Source organism: Leiobunum rupestre, chromosome 6 (assembly GCF_980474605.1).
Source record: "Leiobunum rupestre chromosome 6, qqLeiRupe1.1.hap1, whole genome shotgun sequence".
NCBI classification, from domain to species: domain Eukaryota; kingdom Metazoa; phylum Arthropoda; class Arachnida; order Opiliones; family Sclerosomatidae; genus Leiobunum; species Leiobunum rupestre.
Window position 1 is genome coordinate 59,757,304 of NC_143389.1, and position 20,167 is coordinate 59,777,470.

The 20,167-nt window shown below is 36.5% G+C and overlaps 1 protein-coding gene across 5 annotated transcripts in view; it reads right to left on the reverse strand.

Annotated features, from left to right (window-relative positions):
• LOC149942877 (uncharacterized) overlaps window positions 1-20,167 on the reverse strand; it is a 206,986-nt gene that overhangs the window by 7,210 nt on the left and 179,609 nt on the right. For all 5 annotated transcript variants that reach the window (XM_090177979.1, XM_090177978.1, XM_090177977.1 and 2 more), the window contains one exon: window positions 5,221-5,333. In XM_090177979.1, the coding sequence (XP_090034105.1) occupies window positions 5,221-5,333 (113 nt within the window). The remainder of the gene's footprint in view (window positions 1-5,220; window positions 5,334-20,167) is intronic.

The window sequence follows — 20,167 nt, forward strand, 5'->3', positions numbered from 1 at the left end:
GTTTAAAAATAGCTGCAGCGATGGGTTTTACGCCGAAATGATTGATTTTGAAATAAAGGGATTAACTCGGCAGTTCGAAAATCACGTCTTTCCTTCCGAAACTCACCGAAGAGGACTTTACTTTATTTATTTGTTATATATGCTATTGCAATGCGATTGGATCCCATTTTGGTTTGGAATATAACCTTTTATTTGTTGGAAGTTTTATAGAGTTTTTTGTACGGAAAATGATGACTTTTGGGGCGGTAAACATTTTAAGCCGGGATATTTATAATCAAACATTTCACAAAGTTTGAAATCGAGTTTAGATTTTGTTTTTTTTACTGTTGTTTTCTAATACTTATTATGTTTAAAATTCTACATTTTAAAGTCACTGACATTCGCTCTTTTTTTCATGACAGCTATAAAAAAAACTAATTAAAATATAAATTTTCAGATTATGTGATTAAAATTAAGATGTAATAAAATGGTTAAAATATATTACAATATATATTATATTTAAAATATTACAATATGTATTATATTTAAAATATTACAATATGTATTATATTTAAAATATATTATTATCTATATTATATTTAAAATATATTATTATCTATATTATATTTAAAATTGCATTGCATTACCTTATATTATATTTAAAATTGCATTACATTACCTTATATTATATTTAAAATTGCATTACATTAAATTACCTTATATTATATTTAAAATTTCATTACATTACATTACCTTATATTATATTTAAAATTGGATTACATTAAATTACCTTATATTATATTTAAAATTACATTACATTACATTACCTTATATTATATTTAAAATTGGATTACATTAAATTACCTTATATTATATTTAAAATTGCATTAAATTACATTACCTTATATTATATTTAAAATTGCATTACATTACATTACCGTATATTATATTTAAAATTGGATTACAATAAATTACCTTATATTATATTTAAAATTGCATTACATTACCTTATATTATATTTAAAATTGCATTACATTACATTACCGTATATTATATTTAAAATTGGATTACATTACATTACCTCATATTATATTTAAAATTGCATTACATTACATTACCTTATATTATATTTAAAATTGGATTACATTACATTACCTTATATTATATTTAAAATTGGATTACATTACATTACCTTATATTATATTTAAAATGGGATTACATTACATTACCTTATATTACATGATATTACAAAGAGCACTTGTAGACGCTAGTTCTGACTGTACTATTTGTAAATTTCGATAATAAACTGTAATTAACTAAACAGCAATCGAACATTATCAACTTCCGAGTAAATATTACATTTCTTTCATCGAACGAAAAATCACTAATTTTGATCGACAAATTTAACAACGTTGTTTGAAATTAAAACTGGTTAACAGTTCAATCTTAATCTTATATATTTGGGATAAATGTCTCTAAAATTTCACAGTAATTTTTTTGAATGTAAAAAAGAACAATATAACGATTTCGTATACAAATTTCTCCATTCTAGCGCTGATCCGAGGGCACAAAAGAAATCGCTCATCCGCCTAATCCACCCATCATATTTCGTTTGCGCGCGAAGTAAAATTTAACAACCTTCATATATACCGCTCACGCACTATCCATGAATACAGATTCTTTATAGCTTTTGTCATTTAACATGCCCCCCCTCCCCTTCCAAAAAAGAAACACAACAACCCCCTATTTTTGCTTTTGAAAAATGAGTTTTTATTCTTAAATTTTTTTTTGGTGAATAGCGAGTGTAGCTAAAATTTCTTTAAAAAAAATAACGAAAAGAATCTAAGGCTTAGAACGTAGTCGAGGCGAAGGCGGGATTGGGGGTAGAGTCTGTACTATTTATTCTATTATTTCTCCCAAATCTACGCGATAATAGAACAAAAAGGCTCCAAAATATTTTTATATATATTTCCTTCGGGCTCGCTCTAAAATCTTATCAATCATTGTAAAAGGAGGATTTCGGTACCACGCGCTTGATATTTTTCCACCGCCCTCTTGGATTCAAAAGGGTGCGAGGGGGAGAGGTCACTCTTCCCGCCCCCCCCCCCCCCCCGGCTATTCCATTTTCACGCGCCCCTGATAGTGGAAAGAGTGATGAATTTTTGACCGTTGCCTCGGAACGTCATATTGTATAATCTCTATGGCTCGTTCCTATATCGCATTGTTTAGTTCAGTCTATTCATAAACAACGCTCGACGTCTGCGTGGGAAGGGGTGGGGGACAAACAATGGGTCCGTCTTATTTCTTATGGATCGTGGCTTGTCGGATATAAAGCGCTCTCGATTTTATTTTTATTTAAAGAGTGTAAAATGAACAGCGACGGGGATAACTCATAAACGGAATAATCCATAATTTATGAGGAACGATAATAATTTTTTCAGACGTCTATTATACGGAGGAGGTGTTAACCATGATTAATCGTACCGGGATTTCGCGGTAATCAATTATCATTTGAGAAGACTGATTGCCGTTTTGTCACTCGCCGTTTTAAACGGATTTTTACACTCGGCGCACTATTTGCGCAATCATAACGAGTCGCTATTTAACCTTTTAGCGCCCTTTAAAACCCACCGGTTTCCTGTCTGGGGTTAATTTAGGCAGATCATAAAAATTCAAATACATTTTGTCGCGTATTTTTGGTTTTTGGTGCCACAAAGAACAAGTGGCTTGTCGAACCGCAAAATTAGACAGTTAATTGTTACGAATTTACCATTATTACGTTAAATTTCGTATAATTATTTTTTTTATTTAATAATTTTCGCATAATTCAGGGCTCCCAGCGATTTTTTTTTAAATATTATAGGAATTATAGGAAATTCCATAGAAAATATAGGAATTTATAGGAACATTTTTAGCCAAAAATTAGGAATTTATAGGAACATTTTTAGCCAAAAATTAGGAATTTATAGGAACATTTTTAGCCAAAAATTAGGAATTTATAGGAACATTTTTAGCCAAAAATTAGGAATTTATAGGAACATTTTAGCTAAAAATAGGAATTTATACGAACAATTTTGAAAAAATAGGAAATTATAGGAATTATAGGAGCACTGCATAATTTATTAGGTCAATAATTTAAATTTAGTTGACAATCAACGCTAACCCTTTTCTCCTTCGATAATAAACCTAAAATTATTCCGCTTTAAACTGTTGGAATATATGACTTAATAATTTTAGAAATATTCCCAAAAGGTTTGAATAAAATTTATGGGTTATTTAAATTGTTCGTCGCCTTATCAAAATCTGGCGCGCGTGACTGTGGAAATCTTGTCTGGGACAACGTTTTCTAAACATTCCAGCAATTCTGGTTTATAATAGAGGGGCTTTCCCTTTTAGCCCTCCCTATTACACGCTACCCGAAACTTGACGACTCCTTATCAGAGTCTGATGCTGCGGCCACGTCGCACGTCCGTGGATCTTCCGTCCATCCTCATCCCGCTAAAAACCGTGACACCGATAAAGAAAAATCAGCTTCTTCTAGCTCTCGCCGAGAGAGAGCAGCTAGGCTTTCCCTTATCGCTGCCAAAGAATGGACGAACGAGAATATTTTAAAAGTCAAATTCTTTTTTGTTTGGTATATATATCCATATACAAGGTGTTTCACGACCGTTTGGTGCAATAGGCGCTAGCGTAAATTATTCGTGTCTTATTCAACTTGTTAAAATGTTCCACGCGCTCTTTAATATTTCAGCGTAAAAGGCTCGCGCATTTTTTTTTATTTCATGGAGCACGCGCAAAATCGCTCGAGCCCGTTTACGCTAAAATATCAAGACGCGCGTGGAACTTTTTAACAAGTTGAATAAGGCATAAATAGAATTTATGCTAGCGTCTATTTCGAAGAACCGGTTGTTATTTAAAAAAATGTCGTAATATTGTTAATGATTTGATGATAAGCCAAAAAGTCGCCAGATGACTTTGGCCCTTAACCCTGGCTGTATCTGAATGGGGTATGATAATAAAAATTCTGATTCTGAAATAGGGTAAACTTTCACAATAATAATAATAATCAGCTAGGTCTAAGTCATCAAGCGACTTTTGAAGCCATTAATTCAGGTGGTCGGGTTACAACGCGTAGGAGGGTGGTGGCAAGCCCCGCAAGCCACGCGAGCCAACAGCTCCCTACACTAACTATTACCGTTAACCTCAACAAGTTTTTATGGAAGGGGAAACCGAAGAGCTCGTGAGAAAACCTCTAAAACTAGCGGGGAGAGAACTTGCAAACTCAACGCGGAAGGAGTTGTTTCGAGTTTTCACCCAGTGCTACAAGCTGGGATCGAACCCGGCTCCTCTCGCTGCGAGGCGAAAGTGCTAACCACTCCGCCACCCCACACATTAAGCCGGTATGTTGAGGAGAAACCCGCAAGTATTGTTCTCTAGGCATTTGTAACTCCCCTGTACGTGACTTTGTTAGAATAGCCGTCCAGTTCCGCGCGGGGTTCATCCACCAGCGTGTTCGAATATAACTTAGAAGACGAAATTCGCCTCGGATCTATCTCGTTCTTATTATTTTTTACTCAGGGGGTTTTTTTAAGAAGTTTTTTCCCCTTATTAGTCAGTTGGTTAAGTTCGGAAAGGTACAAATCTTCTTGGAATTTATGGGAGACGCTTGTTGGATTTTGATAAAAGAGATCTATGCGTTGGGAGCGAAATTTTATGGGATTTTATTTTGCACAACTTTTAAAAGGGTTATACTTGTTTTTTTTTGGGGGTCACTGCCTGATAGCCGCTCTCTCTCTCTAACTTTTAGATTAATTGGTTTTTAAGGGGGGTGAGGGCTTGATATATGGCTTTCGGTTACAAAACGTATGAAGTAGATTTTTTTGTAGATTGAAATGTATTTGATTCTGTACTTTATTCTTTTTGACTCGTAATTGGTTGGATTTGAACTATTTGATAAACTATTGCGGTGCAAACGTTTTGGTTTAAATTGGTTCAAAATAAACTAAATAATCCTATTGGATTTAAGCCACTGAAATTGGGTCATTTCCGTAACAAATCGGACTTTTTATAAACCTTTTGTAGATAAATCGTTTTTCCCAACAAAAGTAAAAAAAAAAATCCTTATTTGTTTTTTCTAACAAGCCAATGTCTTTTTTCCGTGGTACAAACGCGACTAAGTTAAACATTTCATTTTTAAAAATACTATCCGAAACCATAAGTAAATAAAAAAGAGTAACTCACCGAGCGCACGACCTCGGAAGCCAAGGCGGCGAAAGAGGAAGTGTTAGGGTCGGACATGTCCGATAGGTAAGCACGATTGGTGATCCGGAACTCTCCCTCCACGGCCCAGAAACCTGCAAGGACAAATAGAAAAGGACATTAGGTCTAAGAAAGTAAGATGAAACCGAATAAAACAACAAGAACCCGATGTAACGAATATATTTATTATTCTTTAAGGTTCGAAGCGGCGGCGAGGGGGGGGGGGGTGAACAAGTGGGAAAGCTATTTACCCAGAATCCTCCGAATACGCGAACCTAGCGGAGGAATTCCAGCAACTTTAGATTAGCCTTGGAAGTTTGCGAACACTTTGCCTCGGAGGAATGCGACCCCAGCGGCCCCTGTACGTACGTTTACACACCAACGGTGCTTTCCTACTAGATTCCTATATAATTACTGGGCCAAGAAACCTCCTAGAAAAGGAGCGAACTTTTAGGGGCCAAAGAGTCGTTTAATGGGGCGGGAAATGGGGGCCACGAAACCCCGAATATAAACTGCGAATACCAACCTCTCCTACAAATCCTCCCACTTTTGTTTCAACTTTAACAACTTTTGCCCCCGAAAGGTTTAAGGGGTTGACACCCAATTTTTCTTCCGCCCCCCCCCCAACACTGAAGCCTCCCCCCTTCGTATTCATCCCCTCCGCCCCTTTAACGTCTAGCCACTCATCGTTAGAATCAAAGAAAACTTGGTAATGATTTAGGTCTTCCGATTTGTCAAAATGTAAGCGACTCGGCGCGGTATTAATTTCCAAAAGCGCCGACGAACACCGAATAATTTGTTCGTAATTAAGCCCGCTCTTTCTCCCTGAAGATGGCGTAGTTTCGAGCAACGTACGTGCTACCACCTTTAAAGGGGAAAAGTGGGAGAAGAAGCGCCTCCTAGCGACGCTTCCGGAAAACAGTCGACGCGTTTTGAATAATGAGCGGAAACAAAACAAAATTTTTATAAATAGTTTCTCTCTCTTTCGCGTGCGCTCGCGACGCGTCCAATTCCGTAACGGGTACGCGTTCTTTGCGTCGTAAATTACTTGCAGATGGACTTGACGTACGCGTTACGGGTATGTGGTAAGCTGGCTTTTAGCCGCTAATAAGCGGGGGAGAGCTCTTACGCGTTAGGTTAAGACGCGCTTTGACGCCGTTTGTTGTTTGTTTAGCTGGGATGGGCCCATTAAAACGAGGTTTTTGAATGGAGCGCGAAGGCGTAATCCTCCCTTTTCTTTGCTTTAATCGCTACTGCTTTCGGGGCTATAAATTTGGGATTTATTTTTAGCACAATTCACATTTTCGGAGGGACCCTCGCCTGTTAGGGTTATTACGACGGTAATCTCAAGATTCAAAAATCTTTCAAATACTTTTGAATTAGGGTATATACAACCTTATAAAGTTAAAAGGTTTAATAACTCTTAAATAATACCCAAATTGAGTCAACTGGTAAACAGAAACTTCCACCAGGTACACTGAAAGATATAAACTTCCAACAGGTACACTGAAAGATATAAACTTCCAACAGGTACACTGAAAGATATAAACTTCCAACAGGTACACTGATGAACAGAAACTTCAACCAGGTACACTGAAAGATAGAAACTTCCACCCGGCATACTGATAAACAGAAACTTCCACGAGGCACACTGATAAACAGAAACTTCCACCTGGCATACTGATAAACATAACTTCCACCAGGCATACTGATAAACAGAAACTTTCACCAGGCATACTGATAAACATAACTTCCACCAGGCATACTAATAAACAGAAACTTCCACCAGGCATACTGGTAAACTGAAACTTCAACGAGGAACACTGATAAACAGAATGTTCAACGAGGAATACTGATAAACATAAACTTCAACGAGGAACACTGATAAACAGAAACTTCAACGAGGAACACTGATAAACAGAATCTTCAACGAGGCACACTGATAAACAGAATGTTCAACGAGGCATACTGATAAACATAACTTCCACCAGGCATACTAATAAACAGAAACTTCCACCAGGCATACTGGTAAACTGAAACTTCAACGAGGAACACTGATAAACAGAATGTTCAACGAGGAACACTGATAAACATAAACTTCAACGAGGAACACTGATAAACAGAAACATCAACGAGGAACACTGATAAACAGAAACATCAACGAGGAACACTGATAAACAGAATCTTCAACGAGGCACACTGATAAACAGAATGTTCAACGAGGCACACTGATAAACAGAAACTTAAACCAAGCAATTCGAAATCCCTTAAATAAATCTAAATATCTTTTCCCATATTTTACAATAATATTTTTCTTTCTTAGGTAGCAAAGGATTATATTTATCTACAAAACGTAAACATTTCACTCAATTTGAAAGTTTTAAAATCGTGTAATTTGTTTTGTTCGGCTTTTAATAATCACCCGTTCCGCGTCACAAAAAGAAAGAGCAAAGAGAAATTAGTGAGCGAGTTAGAATAACAGTCGCGGTGATTCCTGCCAACCTGATCTTTATCTCGAACGGCTTAATTAGCTTTCTGAAGAAACGAACAATGGACTCCTTTGGCGAAATTCTAATTTTATTCGCTCAACGCTATAAGCGGACTTAAGACATTTCGACATCTATCTAAATCATTGTTTAAAAGCCGGGAATTCGCGTTGTTAAATCAAAAACGAAGTAACTAGATTAAAAGTTTGTTTGTCAGTTAGTCGATTTTTGGCCTTGAAATTAGCCATTGTTCTTCGTTTTGAAGGCACGCTCAAGTTACTTGTTGGAATAATGGCTTATTATTAAATTCTCCACGTAAGTTGTTACCGCTTTGAGAGTCTCGGAAAAGACACTTGGAAATCCACTCGAAACCCCTTAAAAGTAAAGTGTCATCTCATCCTATATACGAACATATTTGTTCCAAGCCCAACATTTCCTCTACCTTCGAGTGCGGGACTCGATAACTTCGTCACGTACGGGAGGTCTACCAGGAACCAGTAAGTTTGAAAAAAAAAGGTGTGAGAAATGAGGGTACACAATAACCCTTTTTGGCGACTTTTATTAAACTAAAAGGAACAAATAGTCGTGAAATGGAGTTTTTGTTGTTGTCGCGGAACGTCGGCCGTCACGTAGTCTTTTAATGGGGTTTTGGCCCGGACAAGAATTGTCGTTTAAAAACAAAAGCCGCTGTCGTCGAGCGCCGCGGAGTAGAGAACCCAAAAGACGGAGCGAAATAAAAGAGTGGAATCAGATAAACTTAAATATGGTAGCGACAACTGGCTTAGCGCTCACCTCTCTCTCTCTCTGGAAACAAAACATTAAACGAGCTGAGATAAGATACAGATCTAACGCGCGAAGAATGAACTTCTTCTTCTCGAAAGGCCAGTCTCGTTTAGTTGCAAGTTCGTTGTTAAAGAAAGGCCTCTTTTTAGAAACCCCGGAGCTCGTACGAATGTCCCGTTGTCACTTGTCAGTAAACGCCGGCAACTCGTAATCCAGGATGAATTTTATGGATCGCTCTACTCGGTGGTTGTTGAATGAATTTGGAACGGGTTTCTAAAGCGACGTTTATGATTCGCGACGCTTACTATTTTGGGCTCGATACGATTCTGTTTTGTTTCTCTGGCTTTGAAAATGTTCTGTGGATGCAGAGCTCGCCTTCATCTTATTACTTAAGACAAAATTTCGCCTTGTTTCTCTCAACTTTAAGAATATAAAAGAAACTCAATCAAGCTCTCTTTAGGGTCTCTTCATACGAGCCAATATTTTTGTTAAATATTGTTGGCCATAACTCACAAGGAGAATACCCGAGGTGTTTATTGCCGATTTTGTTCAAAGTCGGGCGTAATGTAGAACTATATGAACTATTCGATTTGCCCTGCCAACCGAAAATGTTTTTAACCACTTAAAACAAAAATAAGATTTTTCCTTATTTTACCCAAAAATGTTCCAAGTTACCCAAACTTTATGAAATTTACCTAAATGTGGTCCAAATTATCCATTTCGTGATTTTCAAATTTTTAAAAGATTTCATAGTTAGGATCCTGTGAAACCGAGAAAATAAATTGTTTTTTAAATGGAGTTTATTTTGTTTTAAGTGGTCAAAAACATTTTCGGTTGCCATGGCAAATCAAATGGGTAGTGCAACGTCTCCTTTTGGGAAATTTCATATCTCGTATAGGTTTAAATTACGCCCGACTTTGAACAAAATCGGCAATAAACACCTCGGGTACTCTCCTTATGAGTTTCTCCGAGTAGAAAAATAATAGTTCTTTTTATAAAATAACCTTGGCCATATTGTTGAAATGTTGCCTCCCCGCTTCAGCTGTGGATCCGTTTTCTCTCCCACTAAAGAGTTTATGAACTCATTCTTAGGCATTGGCTGAACTATTCCAGGGCAACATTTCAACAAGTTGGGCAAGCGTAAAGACATTTTAACTATTCCACAATGTATTGGTCATACCTTGGATTAATAATAGGACTATACCCGATATTGACGTGGGGAAGGTAGAAGTGCCATATCCAGTAGTCCTATTATTGACGGTAATAGTCAGTGTAGGAAGCTGTTGGCTCGCGTGGCATACAGGGCTTGCCACCACCCTTTTACGCATTGTTACCCGGCCACCTGTTTAAAGGCATTATAAGTCGTCTTGGGCCTAAGGTGGTGCCAAGGGTATTAGCCTAGCTGATTATTGATTATTATTATTAATCCAAGGTCACACAAACGCTTTTGTTTGTGTTCTGAGTAATAGTCTGCCATATTTTCAGAGAGAAGTGCTTCCAGACACATTTTTCGAAAATCTTTTTCCCCGTTGATGTATGTATGGGACGTTCCACTCTGAAAATATGGTTGACGATCACGTGATCTGAGATTTCCCGCGAAAAACGCCGCAAATTTGCGAGACTTGCGCGGCGTACATATCGACTAAAACTATAGACGGTTTTTCTGACCGAGGCTTAACGTCAAATATTATTTTAAATCTACAAATTTTTGTCCTTATCTTTTTGACTATACAAAACTAAATGATAATATTAATGTTAAATACATATATTAATATAAATTGACATAGTTTGTTGAAGAAGAGATATATTTTTTTAAAGAATTACTAGTAATTTTCTTCCCCAGTTAAGGCGCGAAATCTCGACAACTTTTCGTGGAGGGTGTTTTACGAACCGAAGTTGGTAAAAATGTTGGCTCTCGCGAATAGAATACTTTGAATAGGATTTACCCCGCGTGACGGCAAATGGATAAATATGAAAATAAACGAGTGAAACTGAAGCTTAAGAGCTTTTCAATCTTGTCGCGATGAAATTTTAAACTGTATGTTGTAGTCTCGCGAGTCATTACGAGTCATTTCCCAACCGGAGTCTGCTTAGTGTTCGAGAAATACGGGCGCCTAACTTTCTAGCTGGAAGGAAAGAGAAATCAAAGCACCCGTGACCTTTTTAGACACGCAGTCTTCTCTCTCGCTCTCGCCATTGCATGAAATAAGACGAATTGAATCTTTCCCTTTGCCAACAGGGTTGGCAAGTTTTAAACAAAATGTTTAAAACAAATGTTTTAAACATGTTTAAAACACCGGTCCAAGTTTTTTTTCAATTTGTTTTAATCGTTTTAAACAAAATGTTTTAAACATGTTTTTTTCCTTAAGCTACATATAATGTTAATTTTGTTTTTTTTTATAAAAAAAACATTTTAATTTTTAAAAATTACTTCATTTATTCAAAAGTTAAACATTAGTTACACGATTTACACCAAAAGGTTTTTGATTCAGTGTTTTAAAAATTTTAACCAACTTAGCGGCTTTTTCAATTCCCAGTCGGTTTCGTATTTTAGAATGAACCAGACCAAAAGCTGAAAATACTCTTTCTATTCCGGCTGAGGAAGCTACAGCAGTATGGAGTTGATTAACAACTTCTATAGTTTGCTCTGCCAAACTTGAGCTAGAACTATTGTTCAAGGCTTTCCACCAAGTAATGGATTTTATTTCACTTTCCTAAATAACTATAATTATCAAGAACACAACAGCTAGTTTAGTGTTGCAGCAGCACACGTGAAAGAAACTACAAGCCGGCCTTGTCTCGTTATTTACTTATTTGTGATTATCTGGCGTGAGTGCCGTCTGCTTTTCTGTCTCGAGATTGTAGTTTGTAGGGCTAGACATAATCACTACCACTAAAAAAAGGTTTAAAACCTGTTTTAAACATGTTTTAAACATTGTTTTTTTTGTTGTAATAAAAAACTCATTTTAAACAAAAAAAACATGTTTTAATCATAAAAAACTGTTTTTTTGTTTTTTATGAAAAAAACATCATTTTTTCCAACCCTGTTTGCCAACTTTCTCTTTCTGTCTGTTTTTCACCGGGATGTTCTCTCGAAAAGGTGGGATCCTTAGACGAGAGCTCTAGACTAAGCTATTTTTATTTCTCAGAAAGAGCTGTTTTTTTTTCCATCCCTAAAGCTCTTTAGTTTCGAAATAATTCTCTTTTCTTCGACATACGCTCGTCTAAATCTTAAAAGTTCTGACTCTTTTTCAAATTCAACATTTATCTATACGTCTACTACTTAAGCTGAAATCGTCAGAGGCTGAAGAAATGTCTTGAGAACCGCGAGCTCTAGTAAACACTCGGATATGAGGGAAAAACCAAATATCTACAAAATTTATTTCGTTGCATAAATACAAATTTAAACCACGCGACCAAAATGAAGTTTCCCTCACAGGGTCTTAAAATTTCCCTTTTTGACCCAAATTTTCCCTAGTTTTTCCAAAACCCTGAGAACTATATTTATATTTATAAGCTTCACGCGTAGATTAAATTTTGGTCACAATTATCACCGCCTACCGACCGAGTTTTAAATTGAATATATGAAAGCTGTCTGCTCATTCAAAATTCTCTCTGCGCAACAGCTGAAAGTTTCAACCGAAAAACCTTGAAATTCAAGTCTTCACATATTTAGTTCACGGATATTAAGGCAGATGGCGCTATATTTTCTAAGCTCGAAGACTATTGGCCTTCAGAAAGTGATATTTAATACATAGCGCCTTCTACGTAACGTAACCAATATTTAACTATACACCCCCAATTCCTCTTAATAGTTAGATATTTCAGTTATAGTTTCATTCCTTAATTATAAGTTATAGTGAATGGTTTAACCAGTTATAGTGAATGGTTTAACCAGTTATAATTAATTGTCTAACCAGTTTTAATTAATGGTTTAACCAGATATAATGAATTGTCTAACCAGTTATAATGAATGGTTCAGCCAGTTAAAATGAATGGTTTAACGAGTTATAATGAATGGTTTAGCCAGTTATAAGGAATGGTTTAACCAGTTATAATGAATGGTTTAACCAGTTATAATGAATGGTTTAACCAGTTATAATGAATGGTTTAGCCAGTTATAATGAATGGTTTAACCAGTTATAATGAATGGTTTAGCCAGTTATAATGAATGGTTTAACCAGTTATAAAGAATGGCTTACCCAGTTATAATGAATGGTTTACCCTGTTATAATGAATGGTTTACCAGTTATAATTAATGGTTTAACCAGTTATAATTAATGGTTTAACCAGTTATAATGAATGGTTTAACCAGTTATAATGAATGGTTTAACCAGTTATAATGAATGGCTTACCCAGTTATAATGAATGGCTTACCCAGTTATAATTAATGGTTTAACCAGTTATAATGAATGGTTTAACCAGTTATAATGAATGGCTTACCCAGTTATAATGAATGGCTTACCCAGTTATAATGAATGGTTTAACCAGTTATAATGAATGGTTTAACCAGTTACAATGAACGGTTTACCCAGTTATAATGAATGGTTTACCCAGTTATAATGAATGGTTTAACCAGTTATAATTTATAAATAGATAAACCAACATTGTATTCAGACGTTAGGCCTAACTTAGCACAATGATAAATAAAAATTGCGCCCTTAGCAACGGTAATAATTAATTCGCACCACTCCGTTGATAACCCGATGAGTTTTAAGTACACCACGCTTAGAGCTCTGCGTAACGGATAAATTAACTGACAAAATTTCGATTAATCGTAAATATTTTGGTTAACTGTTTATTTATGGATATTATCCATGGATAAACAACGATTTAACATGCAAAAAAAAATATATATTTTTGGATAATTGTAGGTTGATATAAATAAAATAAGTGGTTAATTTTTATCCACGCTGCCCGTATACAAGCCATTGTGGTTTTTGCATCAGGAAGAAATTGATTCCAGTTCATTTCGGAACAATATTTGGCTGAAAGGCGTAAAGATGATCATGATGATGACAACACGTGGAAGCTACATAAATTTAGAATGCATTAAAAATTACCCGTTTAGTAATTCTACCAAGTGAAATGGAAAGAAATATCCCCTGAGATTGACATCAGCGCCATCTCTTGACCACAATTTTAAGCTATTCTGGTGGAAACACTATAGGACAAATTCCCAAAACAAAGTTTGTCTGTGCAGAGGACGAAAACAAGAACAGTAAGAAAATGAAAGAAGCAAGATGACTTCGTGAAACTCCCACAAAAGCATCGCGGAAACTTACGGGACTTTATACGTACACGTACACGTACACGATTAAGATTGTGTTCCAACCCTCTTCGAACAAATTAAAAAGTTGCAATTTCGAGAAAAAATTATAACAATATGTTATTCGATTTTCGCGGAAGCTTGAGCGTGCGCTTTTGAAAGTATACACTTTATTTCCGCTTTGTCATTTGTTGGAGTTGCGGGGAATGAAATAAAGGTACCTCGAAACTCGAAGTGACTTTGGTACTTGGAAGAGTGGTTTTTGTATCCCTCGAGGGTTGGATGGCCAACCAACAAAACACACGAGCTAAAAAGTGGAGGATCAACCGATTCCGGATTGGCTAACTCCACTTCAATTGTTCCTATTTTTGTTTCGCGCCGGAGTAGACGATGGACCTAGTTTTCTGCTAGTTTCACTTTAACTGAACTCTACAACGATAAATTCGCTTTCGAGAGGTATAGACTATTATTTGTTTCTTTCGCTTTATCTAATTCAAACTTCGTCGAAGTTCCATTAAAACCAAATAAAAAATTCCAAAAAACGTTAAGTACCCCGTATTTAATTTAGGTTCTTGAAAGTTGAATTAGAATTTGGAAAGGGATGTTAAACGACTCCGTTTCTAAAAGTTATCACGAATGTAATTATATAGAAAACGAAGCAATATTTGGAATAAGCTTTCGAAAAAATTTCTAGAAGCAAAAAATATTAAACTTAATAAAAGAAATACTTTTCGGAAACTCTAAGCAATTTACTACTTCAAGCATCCACTAAAGAAAATAACGTTATATTTGAAATTCGGGGTAAACTTTAAAAAAAAAGTAAATAAATATTAAAAAAGTACTTTTTATAAATATACGTTTATAAAATTAAGGCAACTACAGTAATATTTTAAATTAATTTACAACTTTTCTATTCTTTCCATTAGGAAAAGTTCCTTTTAATTTACGCTCGCCAACAACCCGCGGAGAGACTCCTTAGAAAGACATCCAATTAAGCCTTTGAGAAAGGCGGATGGGAAAAACGCCTGTAGGTAATACGGTAACTTCCCAATTTAAAGTCTTATTTCATCGCCAAGTACTTTCTATATACATTTTGGGGATTACATTTTATTCGCCTAGGTAGCAGAAAAAATGAACCTAGCACTCCTCCTAAATAAGAATAAAATAAGAAGATTGTTAAGCTCCGAGGCGAAAGAGGTGGACTACCCTCCGCCAGAGAGAGATAAGTTTTTCCCAGCGCTCGGTGGTGGGCCGGCAACGGAAATTGGTGCTGTATTATGCAAGATCCAGGTTCTCATTACTCGACGGAGGAGCGGAGCCAAATAGCTCCTTACTAGAATAACCCAGATATTATTCCCATCATTCTCTGGGGGGGCGTGTGCCCCGGGACTTAATATAACAGCGTGCGTCCCTCCCTCCCTAAAAATGCAATCTGGTGACATTGTTGCTATAAATAAAGGCATACTTTGGGTGATGAAAATAAGAACGGTTTCGCACTCGACGGCAAACACGACGAAATCACGCTGAGCGGAAAATTGTTTCCCGGACGATATACGGCCAACTTAACGCGGCTATATTTCTTTCCGACGAGTGCGAAACTAGCTTAATTCGCCATTTCTTTCGTATTACGTTCGGCTCGAGTATATAGACTTTACCTAATCTTCCCCGTTCTCTTTAGGGGTCTCATATTGCAACTATAACTCGCTTTTTTACGGCGATTTTTCGATGTTTTATATAGTGTTTATTTTCGGAGTGCCCTGGTTGTACGCGTGTTACCCGTCACTTTAATTTGCCATCGACTACTTCCCGCGCCGTTACGTAACTCATAAGGGGCGATTTACGGCTTACTATTAAAGCCGCACTGTCAATTGAAGTTGCCATAAATATGGAGAGGATCGAGCGAAGTTTACTTTCCATCCAGCCATTTTTCTCGGCGGAACCCGTAACCTTTTCGTTAGCAGTGATGAAATAATTTACGAGTTAATATCCAACGTCCCCCCCCCCCCTTCTCGAACTTTTATACCTGTATACGAGAGGTAAATCTTACCTGGGATTTATAAAAGTTGTAAACGTGTGTTCGCCTAGCCTATGACTATAATACAGGATAAGGATTATTGCTTTGCGTATGGCGTTATGGAATGTGGTTACTATAAGTTCTGGCACAATATGAACTTGGCACTATGACGTCGTAGAACGTCACCCATAGATAAAAAAAATTGTATACCAATATGGCAGCCATAGGTGTAAAAACTGTTTAAAGATAAATGAAGATCAACAAATATTTACAAATTTAGATGATTAATAATAGGAGTCGATAAATATTTTTGAATTTGAAGGCAACATGCGAAATGCGCGTGCCAATGAGCTTAGGCATTTTATACTTTTTTAATTTTTTATTGTTTTATTTTATGGAAACACCTATTATAATTATATCGTTGGTTTATTAACTGGTTAAAAACCCTTAATTATTTCCGAACTTGGCGTTAGAATATTCGTGTATGGGCTAATTTCGACTTTGAATTGAAGACTTTTGGTGATTTTGAGTACTCGTATGGCAGTAGTGCTCGGAATTGTTTATTCATTATCCACAAATTTTCCGATTTATTAAAAAACCGTGGGTAAAAAGAATATCATTTTAACTTTAATAATGTTTTTTACGCAACCAAGCATTTATTTGAATTAAAGTGGCATTTATTTAAATAATTGTTGGTTTTATTTAAATAATAGGCTTATTCACTTTCGATTATTTAAACATTTTACAATTTTTATTCAACTATTGGTTATTTATATAAATATTATTTAAATATCGCCGAGCTTATTTTATTCATGGATAAAAATTAATCGAATGCCGAACACTATATGGCAGACCTAAATGGCTTAATGATATTGTAAAATTGCTTTTAAATGGACAAAACGCCTTAGCATTAAAAGGGAAGTCAGCTAAAATAGCTTTATTTTCTTTTAAGGCTCTACCGCTATCTAATATCATCTCTGTTTCGTCGGCAATAATTTGTTCTTCTTAACTCCTTCGCGTCGAAAATCCCCTTTCTCCTGATCCTTTTATTACGTCAATATAGTCTCGCGAAAACACGTATAATTTGCAACCGCAAATTACTTCTTTCACCCCTTAATCTCCATTCTCGCTGTCACAAATAGTAGGGCCAAAGGATGGATCCGTTACCGCTTTATCTTACCTCCCGCCTTTGACTCTACTAGTTCTTATTATTGGAATACGTTTTAATATACACGTAGGCGAGGATAATCTATAGAATAGAGTGGTATTATAAAACCCGGTACGGTACAGTCGCAACTCCGTACGTCCGCTTATTCGTCTTGGATAGAGGTGGGGCGGCAGCGTTTGGGATTTGCGGTGACGTACGCCGATTATATACGTCACGTTCTTGTTTTTCCCTTCGTCTAATGGAGGGGGCTCTGTTCGCTCGTTTCCCTCGTTAACGCGCGAAATACGACTCTGGAATACGTCCAAAGAATGGGGATTTTTCAAGGCATTTCCTAAGCCTAACAACGTCTCGTCTGCGCGTATTAGGCTTAAGAAACGCCTTAAAAAAGCCCCGATAAGCGAAATAAATTCGCTAGCCGTTATTCGGCGTACTGAACCTCCCTATTTGCGGCGCGAAGGCGCTTTCGCCTCGTAATTGCTATACGGCGCCAGATTTGTCGCCATGGCAACGGCTTTAGCGTCTCTTTTCCTTTGATCTTAAGCCTCCCCGAAGATAACCTCGCGGCCGCTTCCGCATTAGCTTCACGGTGGGGGGTGGGATGAATAAAAAGAAGGGGTTGACCCCCCATCCCGGGCTCTAAAACTTGCGAGGATAGGAAAGGTCACGCCGGACCTAAGAATCGCCCCAACAATATAAATGGTTTTACCTTGTTTGTTATAAGGATACGAAGGATAGCCAATATATGGCAGCTATCTGGAAAGTTACAGATACCCGGGCGAAATAACCCTTTGACTCGCTTTCTTTAGACGCGCGTACGCCGTGAAAGCCGACTCGAAGAAATAGGATGGAGAAAAGGGTTTTAGCGTTTGGCGATAACTCGTTTTAAGCTTATTTGGTCTATAGGGGGGTATTATCCATTACACGCGTTCATACGTTATATCTCTCCCTGGTGGCCATTGGCCGAAGCTTAAAGCGGGTTATATAAGAGGACGATTTAAGATAAATATTTTTTCTGATGGGAGACCCCAGGGCGCAGATTTAAAGAGGAAAAGGCTCTCAAATGGATGACCCTTAATAGTCCAAGGCCCGCTACCACGCGGGGCCAAAGAAGGTCACCTTTCGAGAAGTGGTGATTTTATATAAGAAGGTTTCGCTGGATATTTGGCCAAGATGGCCATCGAAGTTCGAAGGTTGATCGTGATGGCGGAAAGGGGTATGAAATGTAGCCTTCCAGAGTAAACGCGATGACGTCACGCGAAAGCAACCTCGGCCTGTGACGGGTTCTATATTCCGACGATTTAGAGCTTGTTGGCCCTGTGATACGAATCTGTTGCACGCGCCCGGGATTCATCCGAATTGAACTTTTATTGCCCCTTTTGGTTGTTTTTGTTTTATGTCTGGGATGATTTTTTTCTTAGGATAGATGGCCCTAGCGTCGCGATGGAGTCACTTAAATTTCGAGAAGCGGAAGGTTTTCTCAAAACTAAATTGATCTTTTGGGATTTATAAAGACTGCTTGTTGAATAATGGGGTCAAATAGTGTATTTGTCTTTACGTATAAATGTCCTAACATATACATATATAGCTATCCATAATTTATTTCTAGCTATTGCTGTATAATTTCCATAATTATGTGTGTCTCGACGTGATGGGTCTCTAACCCTTTGTCGGGCAAATTAAAGAACTTAAGAACTATCTCAGTTTTCATAAGGAACATAGTCATAGTGAAATCTAACTAAATTCAGTTTCAATATTGATATTACTGTCAATATAATTTATTAAAATATATTTTACTTAGGGCTATAGTCACTCGTAAACATTTTGTATATTTGATTACTAATTTTTGAAAAAACGTATTCCAATGAATATTCACGATTTTTCTGTGTTTTTCATGGATTACTTAAAATGTTTTCGCGGATTTCCAGTGAGTGTACCTACAGTTTATATTCACAATTTTTCTGGTGTTTTTCATGGTTTACTTAAAATGTGTCCGTGGATCTCCAGTTAGTGTACCTACAGTTAATAATAATAATAATAATAATAATCAGCTAGGCTAATACCCAAGGCACCACCTTAGGCCTAAGTCATCAAGCGACTTTTGAAGCCATTAATTCAGGTGGCCAGGTTACAATGCGTAGGAGGGTGGTGGCAAGCCCTGCATGCCACGCGGGCCAACAGCTCCCTACACACAGTTGATTACTTAATTGACTACAAATTTTCTTAACAGACCGAGTGTTGTTTCAAATTTGAATTTCTTTTTTTTTGGTTTTCAAAGATCAAACGAGCACGTCAATTTCTGTTAATAACGGACTCGATCTTCGAAAACGTGAAGCGAACTTGAAATAATCAAAAGCGGAACCGTAATTTGTTTAATCGAAAAATAAAATCTTCTTACGCGAAATTTAATGGAACAAGCGTGGGTTGGGTAAAATGTGGGGCAGAAACCCCGAAAGGCACTCCACCTCTTTGACCCCGGGCTTCCGGGTCTTATTTCAATGTATATTGAACGCGTAAAATGGAAATGCTTTCCAAAGAAAGACTAAATGTAGTCAGTCTCTCTGGCTCGGGCTCAATCCGGAATTACATTAGGCTTTTTTGCCAATGGAAACTATTTAAATTTCAAATTTTACGCTTAAAAAAGAGTCTAGGAAAGCTCGATGTACTCGTATCGTAAGCTATATTGTACGAAATGGAAGGGAAAAAAAAGGTTTAAAATCCTTTTTCAGAATTGATTAACTTTTCATACTTAATGTAAGATTGTAATCGGGTTTTATTTGCTCTTTGAAGTAAGTGGGTCTACCTACTTCTTTAATACAGCCAAACTATGCGGGATCGATTTGAAATTGGTCAAATATTCCGTAGCTTTAACAAAGTTTAAAATCAAGTATAACACCTTGTATTAAAGATAATTTTAATGTTTTAATTTAAATTATTTGTTCAGTAAAGAAATCTACTTTGTCTTTAAGATTTCGAGTCGATACTTTTCGAGAATAGATGTGTGGTTAATTATTTCATTATCGTGATTAAATATGTTAATATAAATGAAAGGTAAATAATATCAAGAATCCCGTATTTTATCTTAAAAGTTCCAAAACTTTCTTAGGCTATTCTACCTCATTTTGAAATAATGTCAGTTCGTAAAATATTTAGACAATGAAATTACATTGATCAAAAGCGACACGTTCTTTATAAATTTGAAAGTTATTTCA